This window comes from Protopterus annectens, chromosome 2.part1, assembly GCF_019279795.1.
Source record: "Protopterus annectens isolate FY-2018-M chromosome 2.part1, PAN1.0, whole genome shotgun sequence".
NCBI classification, from domain to species: Eukaryota; Metazoa; Chordata; order Ceratodontiformes; family Protopteridae; genus Protopterus; species Protopterus annectens.
Genome location: NC_056729.1, coordinates 1,669,903,793 through 1,669,922,125, shown reverse-complemented (window position 1 = coordinate 1,669,922,125; position 18,333 = coordinate 1,669,903,793). Strand labels below are relative to the sequence as shown.

At 41.7% G+C, this 18,333-nt stretch overlaps 1 protein-coding gene across 3 annotated transcripts in view; it reads left to right on the top strand.

Moving 5' to 3' along the window:
• Positions 1-18,333, top strand: part of SAMD11 (sterile alpha motif domain containing 11) — a 1,263,018-nt gene that overhangs the window by 1,052,897 nt on the left and 191,788 nt on the right. For all 3 annotated transcript variants that reach the window (XM_044063099.1, XM_044063100.1, XM_044063101.1), the window contains exon 10: positions 15,657-16,360. In XM_044063099.1, the coding sequence (XP_043919034.1) occupies positions 15,657-16,360 (704 nt within the window). The remainder of the gene's footprint in view (positions 1-15,656; positions 16,361-18,333) is intronic.

Here is an 18,333-nt window from a genome sequence, read left to right as displayed (position 1 = left end):
AGGGAAGTTATATCTAAAGGCTATTCAATACAGTTATTAAAACTGTACTTGCACAGCAAGAGGTGAAAAACATTCTTTTAAAAAGAGCCATCCAGGAGATCTCACTAGACAAAGAGAGGATCCAGATTTTAATCAAGATTCTTCTCGATGCCCAGAAAGACTCAGGACCACATACCAATTCTAAACCTCAGTCATCTGAATCAAAATGTGAATGAATCCTTCTGGATGGTCACAGTGAAATCCATCCTGCCATATTTGCAGGCAGGAGATTGTATGTGCTCTTTAGATCTCATAGGTTCATAGGTTGGTACTAGGCTATCGGCCCTAGGGCCTATACAAGCCTATCCATAACAATTCCCTGGCTATTTCTTCCTAAAATATTTACTTCCCTGGAACCCTGTCTAGCAGGGTGACTGACGTGATCCCCGGGGTGAATTTCCTATCTCCCAATTGTCAAGATTCCTTTTGAAGAGGGACAAAGAGGTGCTCTGCTTGACATGTACAGGCAGTCTATTCCAGAGTCAAGATAGCCAAACTGTCCAAGAGATTCCTTTACTTTTCAGATGGGAGCCAGTCAATGCCAGATCAAGGTCCTGCTGTTTGGTCTCACCACAGTCCCCATCAGTGTCTGCGAAGGATATGGCTCCAGTTACTACCCATATGTGACTTCTAGGGGTAGAAATCTTTTCATGTCTAGATGACTGACTCCTCACAGTACCTTCAATGGACAAAGTCATTATGACAAGACAGTACTTACTCCAGATCTGCCTAAATTTGGAGATCATAGTCAATCTTTCAAAATCTCAACTAGTACCATCCCAGTTTCTGACATGCCTTGACATTCAGTTGGACACAATATGAGAGATGCCCTTATTACCAACAGACAGGACATTCAATACCGTTCAAGCTGTATTTGACCTCTCCTGCCACCCAAACTGCTTGCAGCAGCAGCTCTTAGGGTTCTAGGCCTTATGGCAGACACCATTCAAATGGCCATACTACACAAGAGTTCTTCAGTGGATATTAAGTTCAGTGGTATCAGTCACTGCAACCCATGAGGACTCCCCAAAAAGTGGGAAAAGACTGTTTGAAGCGTCTGTCTTGGTAGATAAATCCAGAAAACCTCAATTCAGAAAATTCTTTGTTCAGCCTATTGTAGTAGCCACTCTAACCACAGATCCATCTTTGCCGAGATGGCTGTTTGAACCAGACAGTCCAGGGGAAGCAGACCACAGTTAAGGCTAAATTGCCCATCAGTGTCTTGGAGATGAGAACAGTCTTCCTTGAATTGCAGGCCTTTCAAGACCTTCTACCTCGACATATACTATCCATCTACTCTGACAGCATGGCTGTAGTATGATACATAATGTACTTAATCAAGTGGGGCAGAACACATACCCCCTCTATGGCACTATGGTGAAGATAAGCAGGCTTGGGACCAAAACGGCCGTATTTTCACATCACTTTGAAATAGCAAATCACATTCCAGGGATGTCTAACTTGATTGCAGACAGGTTGAACAGACAGATTCTGCAACCACACAAGTGGTCTCTAAACAGATCAGTAACCTTAAATTTTACTTATTTTATTTAACATTTGTTGATTGGGAAAGTCCGACTAAGACAAAGCCTATTTTCAGTAGAGACCCACGGAGAAACACTTTGGAATGTGGAAGGAAACTAGAGCACCCGGAGGATACCCACGTGAATGCAGGGAGAACATACAGACTCTGCACAGAAGGCATCCCAGCGGAGAATCCAACTGGGAACCTCTTGCTGTGAGACGACAACATTAACCGCTGCACCACTGAGCTGCCCTATAAAATAAGTATATTTTGTTGTTAGTTGGAAAAACCTTGTTGCATTCACTTTGCTTCTCCAGCCAACATTAAAAGCAACAAGTTTTTTCTGCATCTTCCTCCAAGAGATGGATTCATCCATGATTGTCTGTTTGGGCTCCTTTATTAATTTATTTTATTTTTATTTTATTTGCATTTGTTTACCGGCATAATCCACTGGGCCAAAGGGCCCATTTTCAGTGGGGACCCGGGGATAAAAAGTTCCGCAGGTAACAAGAAACAAAAAATACATTACACCTTTCCCCCTAGAAAGTCAAGATGTGCAAAGCCAAGGTTATTCTCATAACCCTATTCTGGACATACCAAATTTGATTTCCCCTGCTTTGGACACATTTAAGAAAAAAAAATGTTTTTGCTGCATCACCCTCAACTGCTGTCTCACCCATCCTGCCAGCCTAACCCAGACATCTATGCCTATATTTAACTGCTTGGTTTCCCCATTTTCAGTAATCACTAGGGACTCAGTGCTGCTGTCCTGATTTGTACAGTTCATTATAGCTTCCCAGAAACCTTTAACCAGAAAACTTTACAGAGGCAAATGGCTTAAGTTGTCTGTATGGGCCAGCCAACAATGCATTGATTGAATTTCAACTCCATTTCCTAAAACGCTCTCCTTTTTAAGAGAGTTTGCCATACAGATGCCAGCTACTCTTCCATTCAAGTATATTCTTTGCTGCAATTTCTTCCTGTCACCTAGGTTTTGCACCATCCTCCTTAGCCACCCACAAACTCTGTATAGCATTTTTAAAGGAGGGATTTTATTCCAGGCAACCACAGACCTGACTTCCCTCCATGGAACTTAAATTTCATATTGGAAAAACTTATACTCCCTAATCTAAACCTGCCTATTCAGTTGAAATTAAATTCCTCTCCTGGGAAAAAACCCTGTCCTGGTGGCCCTTACCTTTGCTAGATAAATCTCAGAACTGCAAGCCCTGTTATCCAAATTCTCATACATTGTATTTCACAAAGACAGGGTACCTCTTCAGACCAGCCTCTCCTTTAGGCCCAAAGTTGCAACACAGTCTCATCTAAAACACTGTTCACCTACCAGTGTTTTCTCAGTCTTTTCCAACAAAGGTGAAGATAAACTGCACTGTTTGGATTTGCACAGGCATCTCAAATTCTGACCAGTTATTTGTTTTGTTTTCCAAATTGAAAAAGGCTCCATTATTATTATCCAAATGGTTACCTGACTGCATCAGTTTCTAGCTACAAGTCACTACCTCCCAAATCAAGAACCCAGTTTGTCAGGGCTCAAGCTACCTTAGAGGTTTTCCTCAGAAAATTGCCCATGGATGAAATTTGTGCAGTTGCTACAAGGTCTGCCTTACATACTTTTGATAAATTCTACAGGCTGGATATTTTTCCAAGTGTAACGCCTCCTGCGGAGCTTCTGTTCTCAAAAGTATGTTGTTCTAGTTCCATCCAAAGCCTGCTGAGGATTCTCTCAATCTCTTCTAGTGTACAGACATGACTAAATGAATATGCCAGTTATTTACTTGCCAGAATGTTCAGTTTAGTTGTTCTCTGTCTGTATACTGGAAATATCCGTCCCTGCCATCCCCATCAAAATTGTCCTATCTGCAGGAACTTAAGGGGCATCAGAGGCCTACAATTGGCAGCCAGGTGCTAAATTGTCACATATCCTGAATTATTATTTTCCTATTCTCATTAGTGTTATTTTGCCAGGATGATTGCTTTGCTCAATATGGAGAACTAGCTGAGAATGGTGCATTATGGGAGCAAGCTCAAGTTGGTCAGAGTTTTCATTGTTGCCTTGCAGAAGCTGCCTTCAGTGACCAGCCCATCCATTCCACTGTATAGACAGTGGCCAACTAAAGCTAATGTTCTGGTACATACATAACTTCTATTTAATATTCATTTTGCTGCTGGTAGGCCTTAATGCAGTCTAATGGAAGACATGTGCAATATAGTTTGCTGAGCAACAGTGTGAATAATGATTAGGTTCATAGGTTTTTACTAGGTTAACGACCACAATGACCTTTTTAACCTTATCCATGCATCCCAAATCTTTGACAAGTTCTGGTACCCTTGATAAGTGGAAGTAGGGGCTTGGGAGGTGAAACATTTACAAGCAGGGGCCCGGGAGATGAGCCATTTACAGGCTACCTGAGTCCATTAGAGACCTAGATGCCAAACCAGGGATGAATATCCTGTTCACCATCTACTTGTCCAAGTTACACTTGAATTGGGTTAGGGAGCAAATCTGCTTCACATGAACGGGGAATTTGTTCCAGACAACGGGTAGTCTCTGTAATAAACCAAGAAGAAACTCTGCAATGTGGAGGGTGTGATGTTTACTTCCTAAATTATGTTGTGCACTTAGTTCACTTAAACATCGAACTGTAAAATACATGCTACAAAATAGTCAAATAGAAAAGCTTGTTCTTGTGTTTCAATAAAGGACATTCTATTTTTAACTCAGCTGTGGACCGCCTACTATTTTCTATTTGATTACTTTGTAGCACATATTTTACAGTTATGTTTTACAGTTCGGTTTTTATTTAGTGAACTAAGTGCATAACATAATTTAGGAAGTGAACATCACACCCTCCACACTGCAAAGTTTCTTCTTGGGTTGCTTTGGACACTGTATAGGTTGCATACTGGGTTTAGTTGAGACTTCGTGGGATACCATGGATTTCTCTTTTTGTAGTCTCTGGAATACATACCTCTCTCTCCAGCAGGTCCTGTTTATATCACAGGCAAGGTTTAAGTCTTTACAGCAGGTAATTCTGGTGCTGTTTGTTTTGCGAATATGCAGGAGGTCCTTCAGAGTGGGGTATGAAAATGCCTTGTATGCCAGGCATAGATCTCCACTCAACAGCCTGTAGGAGACAGAATTCAGGGATAGGGCCTTGAGGCGGTCTGCATCGAACATTTTACTTACACCCTGTGTTAGTGAGGAACCTCTGTGGATGTTCCAGTTGTTGGATATGCCTCGTTAGGTACATACCAAAGGGGGCATTTTACTCAATGATAGGTCTGATGAATGCCGAATACAGTGGAACAATGGCTTCCTTGGCCCTAGATGCCATACCTTTGTTTATAAGTTGCACAACATAAAACAATTTCCTCACTACTGTAGACACATGAAGGTCAAAGGCTAGATTACCGTCTGTGTGTCCCCAATTCACTCACTACTGGGTCAGCTCTAAGGGGTTTATTGTCAATATTATAGTTACCAGGGGTGGTTGACTTCCCAAAGGATACTATTATGCATTTCTTGGCATTTAGTTTTAGTCCATGGCTTTGACACCAGTTGTTTGTCAGTGTCAGCCCTTCCTGGAGAACATTTGTGTTGGTGGTACTCTCTTCTCACAAAAATAGCACTAAAAAATATTTTTATAAATGCCAACCACAAAAGCTGAAAGGTTAAGAAATGAAACTTACTTAATAATAAAGTAGCGCAGATCCAGAGCAAAATATACCCTGGTTGGCCCACACAAGGAATCAGATAAAAGACAATAAAACAGACAGGATACATGCAGAAACACCTGACTCCAGAATCTAAGGTCATTTGCTAGGGCTTACTTCAAACGTGCTGATTTGAGCAAATGAATAACATGTATTCACAGATGACTCCAGAAAGACAAGATAGCATCCACATGTAGAAGCATCTAGCATTTTCAGTTATATACATGTTTTCCCCTAGCCTCCTGTGTCCATGACAAGTGAATGACTGGAGTTTTGAAGTGAGGGCAGGAGAAAAAAGTTTGGCCTACTTGGATTTCATTATTTTTTTTTCATTTTGAAGTGTGGAGAATTAAAAACTTGATGTAGAATTAAGTCACAAAGTAAGAAATTGTGTTGGAAATTAGACATACTAGAGAGTAATAGACACGTATGGTAGAATTTTCTTTCCTTTTGTATGTTTATGTTACGTGATGGATTTGCAGAAGTACTGTTCTGAAGGACTGGAGGTAAAAAAAAAAATACCATGATTTTTTTACTGCACTGCCACAGAAAGGTATGTGCAAAATATAAGTAGAGTCTTTCGGCTTTTCCCGGTTTGGGCTCCACAGCGGAACTCCGGTGCGCTAATGATTGGCAGTGGATTTTTACAGTGCCGAGTTGCCAGCCTGACGTCCAACCTTCAAAGAAGGCACACCCATTCACACATGCACCTACCTATATGTCTTTAGACATCATTCAACCATGGACAGGACATGCAGACTCCACACAGAAGGCGCTCCAGCCGAGAATTGAACAGGAGAACCTCTTGCTGTGAGGTGACAGCGCTAACCTCTGCACCACCGCGGCTCGCGTGTGCAAAATATAAGTATATAAATAAATAATTCAGGAAATGCATTAATGAAAGAAATGTCTAGAAAGGTATAAAGAGAGTTCAAGTTATGTGAAAGAAAGATAGCAAGTTAGACTTCTGTGGGGCTAATCCTGGGGCCATTTCTGATGAATGCACTGATAAAGTATGGTACAGATGGATTGAAAGTAAAACACCCTAGTGTAGCATTGTGCATGTTTGAGAATGTGTGGAAATAGAGACAAATCTCAGAACTGGGAAGAATGATATAGAGAGGTGTTTTGTATCCTGAGCATGCTCAGTAATGTTTCTTTGGAGACACAAGTCTGGAAATGCTGTATGTTTGAAATATTAACTTTTTATTTATAAGTGGAGTTGTGCTGAGTGCAGAGGGATTAAAGTCAGAATATGTGTCCCTTTGATTGCAAATCAATATTGAAATAATAATTTGCTACTCCAAAGCTTCATTATTTCAAGTATGTTTTATGTTGGTGCGTGGTATTGCTGTGATCTGTTTCTGTACTGGGCTTTTTTATATTTTTCTGAATGGAAAATCCAGAATGCTTTTTGATATTATTAGGAGGGAGGCTGATATTATTAATATTGATAATACTGATATTATTGGGGGGGAGGCTGAGTTGCATTTCTTTAGTATAGTGGTGAATATCCCTGCCTGTTACGCAGGAGACTGGTGTTTGATTCCCCAGTGGGAAGCAAAGGTCTTTTGGTGGGAGGGTTGGCATAATGGTTAAGGTGTTTTACCTCAGAAACACAAGGTACAGGGTTTGATTCTCAGATTTGGGGGAAATTGGCTAGGCTTAAAATGGCCCACAAGGGCAGCTAGCCTAGTTACCCATGAACCTATGAACCTGTTGGGGGCGATTTACTGTGATAGAGTCTGTGAACCTATGTCGTGGGATAAATATACGTCATGCACTTGGATGCAGTTATAAAGGATTCCATGATGGAAACAAATGTGCATGCAGTCACAAATCATGCTGAGTAGTCACACTGGATGCCCTAGTCTGGTGGACAGTTTGCTGGGGCACAGCACACAAGTAAGATTCTAGGATGTATAGGGAGTGATATTGCCTTCAAAAGATGGGGTGTGCAGAGCATCAGTAGAGTCTCTTCTCTGAATAGTCAGTGTAGCTGTCAGTGAAAAGTAACAAAAGCTGGATGGAACCAGAATTCAAAGTCGTACAGTGTGTGCGTGTGTGCGTGTGTGTGTGTGTGTGTGTGTGTGTGTGTGTGTGTGTGTGTGTGTGTGTGTGTGTGTGTGTGTGTGTGTGTATGTGTGTGAGAGAGACATAAACAGACTGAGAGATAGTGGGATCTGAGTATGTTATGCAGTTGTGATGAGAGTAAGAAGAGATATCATGAAAGCATTAATGTAATTCTGCATTATTAGCTGAAAGTAAGATGGCAGAGTTTTCAGAAAAGGAGAGAAATGTGCACAGGTAAGCTAGCAGCAGGATAATACAGATGATGTAAGTGCTTAGAAGGAGTAGGAGCAGACAATTTCTGTTTGTATGTACAGGTGTGAGAGAACACAAGCTGTGAAACAGCTCAGTGAGAATTTGATGAGAAATATTTAAATGTGTACTAAATAATAAACTAGATAAGCCAAGTATGCATAGAAGTTCTTATTTGTAAAATGTTTCCTTTTTACAGTTAAACAGTAAAACATGATAAGCATAAAGGTATTGATAGTTTATCCTTCCCTGTGCTGCAGTCAGTTGACATAGTCATATACTGTATTTTTATGAAGAGTGGGTAACCTGTAACCTACACCATGGTGGGCCTTAGTGTGGGTGTATAGTGCACTCAAATGAACTTTAAAATTTGACTGAAACTGATATAGCTAGATTATGGTAGAATATTCTTATCCAAGGTACAGACTAGCCAGCAGGAGTCGCTTGATTTCTTATTAACATTATGTTGCTTTCCTTTCTGACTTCTGCTTTTGAACCACTGCTTCTAGTGACTGACTGCTAGAGCCCTGCATTTATCTTCCTTCTCAATCAATACTCCACCAGTGTGCCTGATTTTGGACATCCAGGAATGACATGTCCACTGAGTGGACAGTCACTACCCCACCAGCCATTTTGTAGGGTACAGATCACAGCCGAGAATCAGGGACTGCAGGAAAACAACGTCTGGTGTCATCTCAAAGACTGCCAGGTGGTTAGTATGATTTTTATTGTCTTGTGGCAGAATGGAATGATGTCCAATTTTTGTGTCTCCTCCAGTTTCAGCAAATCACAGTTAAACATCCTAGATGCATACAGCCTCCTACAGGTGTCTGACTGATGCTGTCATGATCATCATGAGGATTGTCCCTTTGGACAGAAACACCAGTCTTCAGGATGCTCTGTCTCTACCTTGGTTACTGATGTTCTTCGTGTTTCACTGTTGCAGTCATCACATTTAGGTTATCTGCTTGCAGTAGCCCTCAGTTGGCCTGATTATCAAAGTCTTGGGTCCTGCGTCGGTTGCTGTCTCATCCTCTGTGACGTCAGGTAGTCAGGGATATAAAGCATGCAGCTGACGCCATTACATCAGTCTTTCTTGACGTGTGGTGCCCAAAGCATAAGCAGTTCGCAAGTGCGGGTCGGCCGACTCCTGAAATTTTCGTTTTCGAGTTTCAGAACCAAAGTCTTCAACTAAAGCTAAGTACCCCATTGGGGAAACTTTTTCTTGCTCTAAACTGATGTCAGTAAAAGTCAATAATTGTATTTCTTGTGGAAAGCAAATACCTCATAAAGATTTTCATTCGTACTGTATTCCTTGCCTAGGGCCTGACCACGACGTACCTCGCTGTCGGTTTTGTGCCTTATTTAAGCAACAAACTATTCGTCGTCGGTATATTTACGCTTCTAAATATTTTGGTACTCGGTTCAATTATCCAGATATGTCTTCGGTAAGCCATCTGACTACTGACATTCCGAAAAAATGCAAAGATAAAGACAGAGACAGGCCGCCTAGGGCCAAAGCTGCCGATGACGCTTCTCCTAAGCCAGTCGACAGTTTGCTGGCACTCAGTGAGGCACTTTCGCAGCCGCTGATACCCACTACTTCAGATTTGCAGGCCTCTACTGAGACCCATTCGGAGTCCAGTATGCTGCGAGATGCTTCAACTGAGGAGCCTGCTGATGTCTCTACCTTGGATGGGTCCGCAGCCGCTGTGCAGGCACCAGCTTCTGAGTGTGTATTCAGGCCTACTGACTTGCATATTAAACTGACACCATCTTCTTTTTCAAGGCCTAACACTCGAACCATGCCTAGAAAACTGAAGCCCAGACCACATGGTCAGGCCTCTATCCCTAAAAACCAAATGATAAGAATGGCTGAAGACCTTATTACTTTAATCAGAGGATGCCAACCTTCCCCTTCTAAGAGACCTAGGACTGAATTTGCTTATGATACTTCTGACCAGGATTCTGAAATTTCTGTTTCCCCTGATGACCAGGATTTACCCTTATCTACCTATGAGGATTCTGATGCAGAGGACTCTATTCCCTCTGCCCCCCCCCCCGAGGATTTCTCTTTTGGTGAAACCTTGCATACTCTTAGGGAGCATTTTCACTGGGAAAGCCAGGATTACTCTGATTCTAAAAAGAGGTTTAGGGATTTCTTACTCCTGCCCCAATACAGGCCTTTAGCTATCCCTCCTGTACTAGACATAGTTGATGATGCCTTTTCAGAATCTAGCTTGGCCCCTGACTGTTTACCTCCTGCTCCCCGAAAACCTGATAGATATTACAGGGTTCCTGACTCTCACAAGTTCCTTTTTAAAAATCCTTCTGCGGATCCTGAGACCATTTCACAGGGACCCAAGGGCATTAAGGCTACTACTGCCAAAAATCCTACCCCCTCTAATAAGAGACTCCAGGGCGCTGGATAGATGGGTTATGAAGGTATACACTTCTGCAACCTTGGCCATTAGGGCCTTAAACTGCCAGTTTCATATGTTAAAGTATCAGCAGCTTATTATTGGATTGCTTAAACAGAAAATGATGTTGATTCCTGACTGTGCTGAAAATAAGGATTCACAGGATTTAATGCATTCTGCTGAACAGGTTGGAAAACATACTTTGCAATGTGGTTTTGATTCACTAGAGGCATCTTGCAGGGCTGCTGTCACTGGGCCTGTACTTAGAAGGCTTTCTTGGCTTAAGGAACAATCCTTGCCAGATCATGTTAAAGCTAAATTGTTGGATGCTCCCTTAAATCAGGACCGCCTGTTTAGCAACAAAGGAGAAGAAGTTCTTAAAAAGATGGAGGAAAAAGCTAAATCTATGGAAACTGTTAAAGATTTCCGACAAGTACATTCTCCAAGATTTAGTAGGCATTGGCCCTCTAAGAATTGGTCCTTTCCTGCCTCTTCCAGGCCTTCTCAGTCCAAACCCAGAACCAGCAGAACACCCAGACTTCAGTCCCAAGGTACGCACAGGACTAAGCAGTGTGGGGCTCCCACTTCCAAATCAGGGAGTAGTAAGACTCCACCCTATGGTAAGCTGTCTCAATGATTTAACTTTAAAACTTCCAAGCACTTCTCAACTGACTGCTCCTTTAGGGGGAAAGATTGCTCTGCAGGCCAAAAACTGGGAACTCATTACCCAGGACAAATGGGCTTTATAGTTTGCCAAGGATGCAGATTTCACTTCCACAGGTTACCAACCCCAAACAGTTGGCCAGATCTACCCCCAAATCAGTGGGCAGAGGCTCAAAAGCAAGTACTCTCTCTTAAGCATAAAGGCTATTCAAACTGTACCAGAAGAGGAAAAGGGACAAAGTTTCTACTCAAGACTTTTCCTGGTACCCAGAAAAGACAACTCATGGTGTCCTATCCTGGACCGTTCTATCTTAAACACCTTTTTGGTGATTCCAAAATTCAAGATGCTAACTCTTCACCATTTGCTTCCTATGCTAGGCAAAGATGCCTGGTTGGCAACACTGGATTTAAAGGAAGCCTACCTGAACATCCCAATCAGGGAATCTTGCAGAAAATACCTACGCTTCAAAGCAGTCTACATGCACTATCAGTTCTCTGCACTGCCCTTTGGCTTATCTACTGTGCCCAGTGTATTCATAAAGTACCTAGCTCCAGTCATTGCATTTTGCAGGCAAAGAAATATTCAAATATACCCATACCTGGATGATTGTCTAATTCAGGCAGAAAGCCAGGACATACTTTTGAATCATTTGGCATTTGTACAAAAGGTGCTAACTTGTCTGGGGTACACCATAAACGAAAATAAATCACATCTGGTACCCTGTCAACAAATTATATTCCTGGGAGCAAGCTTGAACACAACTTCCCAGATGGCTTTCCTCACACCAGAGAAACAAATTCATTCGACAACTTACTTCAAACTAATGCCCACAAAAACCCTGCTATCTGCAAGGCAAATACTGCAAGCCTTGGGGTTCATGGCCTCCTGCATTCTACTAATTCCATATGCAAGACTGCATATGAGGAAACTACAATGGTATCTAAAAAGCCTATAGTGTCAACATTCTCAGGATCTAGAAGCAATGATTCTTATCATACCTGGCCTACGGTTAGAGTTCCTTTGGTGGGCAGAGGCCTGCCACTAAAACAAGGGACTACCATTCACTCTACCCCCCTACTGCCCAAATCCTAACAACAGACACATCAAACTATGCATGGGGGGCTTACCTGACAGGGAAGTGCATTCAGGGCAAATGGAACCCAAGTTAAATGCACCTGCATATCAATTAAAAAGAAATGTTAGCTGTACACATTCTTCCAGGACAATTAATGGTAAAGATGGACAACACCACTGTTATGTGGTACATACCCATTCTTACCCCCTCTGATGACTAGCCATGGCTCTGTGGAACACAGCCTTGAGCTACCAAGTGCATCTACAGGCTCAATTCCTGCCAGGAAAACTAAATACACTGGCAGACGAACTAAGCAGAAATCTCATAGACCTACATGAGTGGAAAGTGGAACCAAAGACTTTCAACATGTTAATAAACAAATGGGGAGTCCAGATATGGACCTGTTGCCTCCCCCCAGAACTACCAATTGGACAAATTCTGCACAAGGACTCCCCACAAACAAGCTTGGAAAGTGGATGCTCTGTCCTTCAGCTGGAAATATCTATCAGTTAATTCCTTTCCTCCTCTGCCTCTCCTCTCCAAATTACTGCTAAAGATCAAACAAGACAAACCAAGGATGATACTGATTGCACCAGACTGGCCACGCCAACACTGGTACCCCCTCTTGTGCAGTGTGTCACTGCTGGCTCCATGGCACCTGCCTCAGACTCCTACCCTGCTGTCACAGCAGGAGAGCCAGATTCTGCACCCTCAGCTTCAAACCCTGAACCTGACAGCCTGGCTAGTTACCGAATCTCTCCATTACCATCCCTCAGTAAACAAGTGTTTGATGTAATTTTGAAGACAAGGAGGCCCAATACTAGAAAATCTTATGCTGAAAAATGGAAAATATTCTGTACCTGGAACCAAACTCAAGGGATGGGCACAGCAGCAACCAACTTACCTCAGATTCTTCAATACTTAATTGAGATGCTTCACAAGGGCCTTTCTTTTTCCTCCATCAAAATTCACGCCTCAGCCATTTCAGCTCATTACAACACAGAACCACCCTTCTTCTCTCATCCACTGCTCAAGCAGTTCCTCAGAGAGGCCAAAAACTTGAGCCAGCCGCAAGTGCAGAGTTAAAATTCCTTTCTTGGAAAATAGCTTTCCTTTTAACAATCACTTCAGCAAGAAGGGTATCTGAATTACAGGCCCTTATGGCAGTGGAGCCTTTCGTCATCTTTCATGCGGGCAGGGTGTCCCTTAGGACCAATCCCTCCTTCATGCCCAAGGTGGTAGCCAGTGTGGCTCTTAATCAGTCCTTTCATTTGCCAACCTTCTTTTCTAATCCACAGAACAAAGGGGAATGGATACAGCACTCCTTAGATGTGCACAGACAACTTAGATTTTACTTGGACAGGACTAAACCCAAAGGAAATCTGAACAACTGCTGGTGGCATTTGCTGCAGGGGCAGAGGGGAGGGCTATTTCAAAGCAAACCATTTCTAAATGGATAGGCCATTGCATTCATTTCTGCTATAAGCACCATGGAAAAACTATCCCACAGGGGATTAGACCCCATTCAACCAGGGCTGCATCTACCTCTACAGCCTTTTTCAGAGGTGTCCCTACCAGGGACATCCTAGAAGCTGCTACCTGGAGTTCTGTACATACTTTCACCAAGCATTACCATTTGTCAATTTTCTCTAAATCCAGAGCTGGCTTTGCCACTGCAGTCTTGCAGGGCCTTATAGCTGGCCCTAATGCTATCTAAATTCCTCCTCCCATCCTTAGCTTTGGGAATCTACCCAAATGCGATGACTGCAACAGTGAAACACGAAGAACATAGTACAGTTGTGTACACTTACCATAAATGTAGATGTTCGAGTGTATTCACTGTTGCAGTCCTGGTTACCCTCCCACCAGCCCCCTGACTTCTTTTGGCTGTACCTCTACTCTCCTTTACTATGCTTAAAAGCTTTTTGGTGTATTTGCTTTTTTGTTGGAGGTATACCCTTGTATATATATATATATATATATATATATATATATATATATATATATATATATATATATATATATTTAATTGCTTCCCATTAGGGGGGCACCTGACATCTGGGGCAAGAAAAATTGATGTAATGGCGTCGGCTGCATGCTTTATACCCCTGACTACCTGACGTCACAGAAGATGAGACAGCAACTGACGCAGGACCCAAGACTTTGATAATCAGGCCGACTGAGGGCTACTGCAAGCAGATAACCCAAATGTGATGACTGCAACAGTGAATACACTCGAACATCTACATTTATGGTAAGTGTACACAACTGTACTTTCTGGCAGGTTTAATTTCCATTCCAATAAAGATAAGACCTCTGGTTTAAAAAAAAAAACTGCAAGTAGTGTGGCCGTAAGATCCTGCACAAAGCTCCACACAATCTTTGTGTTATGTGTTTTGGAGTCAGGCATCTGGATTCTGACCACTTAATCTGCAAAAACTTTAGTTCCAGGATGCTTCTACTGGATAGATGAAACAAGTTTGTTTTGAAAGGCTTATTGAAGGGGTATATTTTTATTTTATTTTATGTTACTTATTTGGTGACCGGGTAAACCGATTGGACAAATTTTCCCTTTTTAGGGGTGACCCAGGAGGACTGTCTGGTTAAGTGACTTGCTTAGAGTCTACAGTAGGCAAATGAAGGTGGAAAGAATCAAGGCCTGTATCCTAGGCACAAGAAACAGCTTATTACCACTTCAGAGCTTTAGCCCTCTGCAATAACTGGCAGATTCTAAGGAGAAGGAAAAAGGCACGCCTAATGACAAGGACAAAGTTGAGTGGCCAGAGATAAGAAAGGGGAACAAAAGAAGAATGGAAGATTTCAAAACTTCTGTAGAAATTATCTTTTGCAAAAATACCTCACATTTTAGCTTCACCCCCATGTAGGTTCAGTTGATATGACTGATCCTTCACACCCTGCTTCTCCTCAAAGATAGGCTGGTCAGACCCAGTGGACTCCACTCTTTGGAGAAGAATGAGTAGCTTCTCCTCAGAGCAGAAGTTGTTGAGGTTCTTTTTGCCCTGACCCATTTTGGCTGCATCCTTCTGCTTCTTATGGTCCCTGCAGAGGCCTTCTCACTTGGATTTGGACAAGGTGGAGATGGCAGCTTTTGTGAAGGGATCCACAAGACCATTGTACAGAGAATCCTTCTCAGGAAGGCCAACTCAGCACCCCTGGAGGCTTGCCTAACTGTCCATCTGTAGAGAATCTGCCATGGAGGTTATGTAGAGGTAACTGGAATAAACTGATGACTAAATTTCCTATATAATCTCCAGCAGGTCATTGAGTTATTACATTATGTGTTACTTCTTACTAATACTGTTTTTCTTGTCATATATAAAGAATAGCTTCAGCATGGTTTAACTAGTGGTATTTATTAAATTATAAAAGATAAATACCATTGTATTTTTTTTCAAAATGGCAGATGTACAGTCATATTCAGTAGTGTGTTTTTATATTTAATTCACTGTGGCAAGCTTCAAATTTGGGCAAAGAGAAGAAGACCACTGTGGCTCAGTCATTCTACAACTAAGTGCTTCACCTTTATACGATCTATATGGCAGTAAAACAAGAAATGCGGAATTAAGAAGTTTTAAATTAAACCATCACTGTGTGAGGACACTAGTTCATAATGCAGGTGTGCATATTTGCCCCACTAAATTATAAAGTACTATTGTTCCTTTAATGTATAGCCATTACTAACAAAATGCAAAGATTTTATTTCCATTTTTGATTCACAGTAATTCTACAGTCCTGCAGCTTTTACCCTTAGTCATTCTGCTTTTGGTTTAGTCACTGTTTGATCATAAAAATGTGAACTGTTCGGGTGTTTCAGAGAAAATGCCAGTCTTCACCTCTGTTCTTTCTCTTAATTAGGCTTGAAATGTCAGCAGAGATTATTCGTCACAAGGAGCTGGAGAATCTGCAAAGGCAGAGGTTTCTAGCTGCAGACCCCATGTCCTTACACCCAAGCCTACCTCCTGATCACCCTGCTTTACGAAATATGCATGAAATTCCTGAAGGACATCCACTAAGAGAGGAAATAACACGAAGGAATGCTATGCTTGTTTTACGGCACAACAGTGCACCCCTACTGTCGTTGAATCACCATGGTGTACCTGGCTCTGCCCCCCCAAAAGAACCTATCAGAAAAGGATCTAGGAAATCTGCTCACCAGCGGGCAGAGTTGCATTGTCCTGTTGAGGCCAAGGACCCTGCTGAAATTCGTATGCAGGAGAGTGCCACAGACTGCAATGAGGAGGAAATGAAAGACTCGGAAAGTGACACAGACGTAAACGATGAAAAAACTGAAAGCCTAAAAACAGAAGGCTGTAGCACTCTCAATGACTTTAAGGAGTGCAAAGATACCATGAAGCCCTGTGAGAGCTTGAAAGATTTAAATGACATTACTGCCTGTCAGAATGCACCTTGTGGCTCTGTAGGAGCTGACTCACCCAGTCACCTGGTTGGTCCTGGAGTGAGTAAAAATGAACCTAAATATCTTCCACCTACTACAGCTGTACCATCTCAACCTCTGCCGTTTGGATTTCCTTACACCGGAAGCTCTTATTTTCACACAGGTAAAGCAGTTTTTTTAAGTGTATGTATTTACCCTCAGTGTGTCATTTCTGTTGTATGAAAACTAGAAAAAAAGCTAGAAATCTTCATCTTAACTGCAGTATTGTAACTCCACCCATAAAAAGTACAATTTGAGCTGCAATGCATTATGTGAATGAAGTGAGTGCGAGGGTACATGGAAGACACTTGCTGATTGAAAGAAAACATGGAATGTCTGTATGATAGAAAGAGGCAAAATCATTATGAACTGATTATGAAGTTGGATATGCTTCTTATAGGTACATTTGATAGGTATCATTGAGTGGTTTAGAAGTTGCTAATAAATCTATAAACCCACAGTATTTTTTTGAGAAGCTGCAACTTCTTCTCCCAAATGTCTGCTGCATGTGTGGAGTCAATATGAGTAGGAAGCAAGAGATGTGTGTCTTTGTTTTCATAGTGTTCATCAGGACTTCTTGTTTCATAGTGTTCATCAGGACTTCTTGTTCCATAGTGTTCATCAGGACTTCTTGTTCCATAGTGTTCATCAGGACTTCTTGTTCCATAGTGTGCATCAGGACTTCTTGTTCCATAGTGTGCATCAGGACTTCTTGTTCCATAGTGTGCATCAGGACTTCTTGTTTCATAGTGTTCATCAGGACTTCTTGTTCCATAGTGTTCATCAGGACTTCTTGCTTCATACTTCAAAGTAAATACAAAACCTTCTGTCTAAAGCAGAGTAGGCAACTAGCTTTGGTAATGTGGTTCATGCCAGGTTTATGCCAGAACAGCAGATGTAACAGTGTAGAATCCAGCTGTGACCAAGGACCCTTTGATATTTGTAACTCCATTTCTTGTCATTTAGAAATTCTTTCCAAGATCTGCTTCTGTAAATGTCCTACTTGTTCTGATACTTAGTAAAATGAATGGCATGCTAATTGCAAATCTTAGTGCAGTTTACATGTGTCATATAAGTAATTTCTGTTTACTTCTTTGCCTACATTTTCTTACAGACCTCCAAAATGCATATGATATTTGCTCCATAGTAACACAGTGATGACAAGCCTGTTGAGCCAATTTTTAAGCCAGAGGGGTGCTTGGAATTGGTGGCAGTAGCAAGGACTGTCAGTAGATTCATGCACTGCATTGTGCTTTTTTTCTGTACATGCCAGCCTGCCCTTGCAGAGAGCAAGACTGTCACTTTACACCTATGAAGATGTGTCAGTCTTGGCTTGCATGTAACTTCATCAGAGCTGAATATTACTGTTTGTTTAGTCCTTTGTTTTACTTTGGATTAGACATAGACATTGTTTTTTCTGTAAAAGTGGTCAGCTTCTTTGCCAATAACTGTAAAACCAGGTATGACTGGTGGAGATGCTTTCACTCCTTGGATCTTCTGTGAGAAATGGCCACAGGTTGAGAGGGATGCAGTACTTTTAACTAAAGTAAACAGATTAAATGCTTTCATCATATAAATATAACACTGGGCCCGGCTAGAGAACCTTGCTCCTATTTCGCCAGACCAAACAATTTGACAGTCGACTTCCTAACCACTTCTCAGTTCCAATACAGCCATTAGCTAGTGCTCTAAAGCCTTATGCTTTTTCAAACTTTCCCATAATCCCTGTGAACCTTCCCCTTCATGTCTAGTTTGCCTCCTTCTTGAATGGATCTTGAGACTGGCCAACAGCTAAGTGCTCTTTTTTTGTCTGTTTTTCGTATTTGGATCTAGCCTTTTTAACTGCCTTTCTTTTTAGAATGACTTAAACTTTATTTTTGATTATTGTTGGTCACAAAATAGTAGTTTTGATATTATTTCTATTTTATTATTCCTTTAGTTAGTGCATTTTTGTGGGTTTATAATTATTGCTGCTGTCTATTTGTTGTGGATAAGATTGTTAAGAAATCTAGTGTGTAAGATACCACCCCAAGTTGCACACAGTCTGTATGTTGTTTGCGTAGGCCTACAGCACCTTAAGGCTAACTGATCAATTTG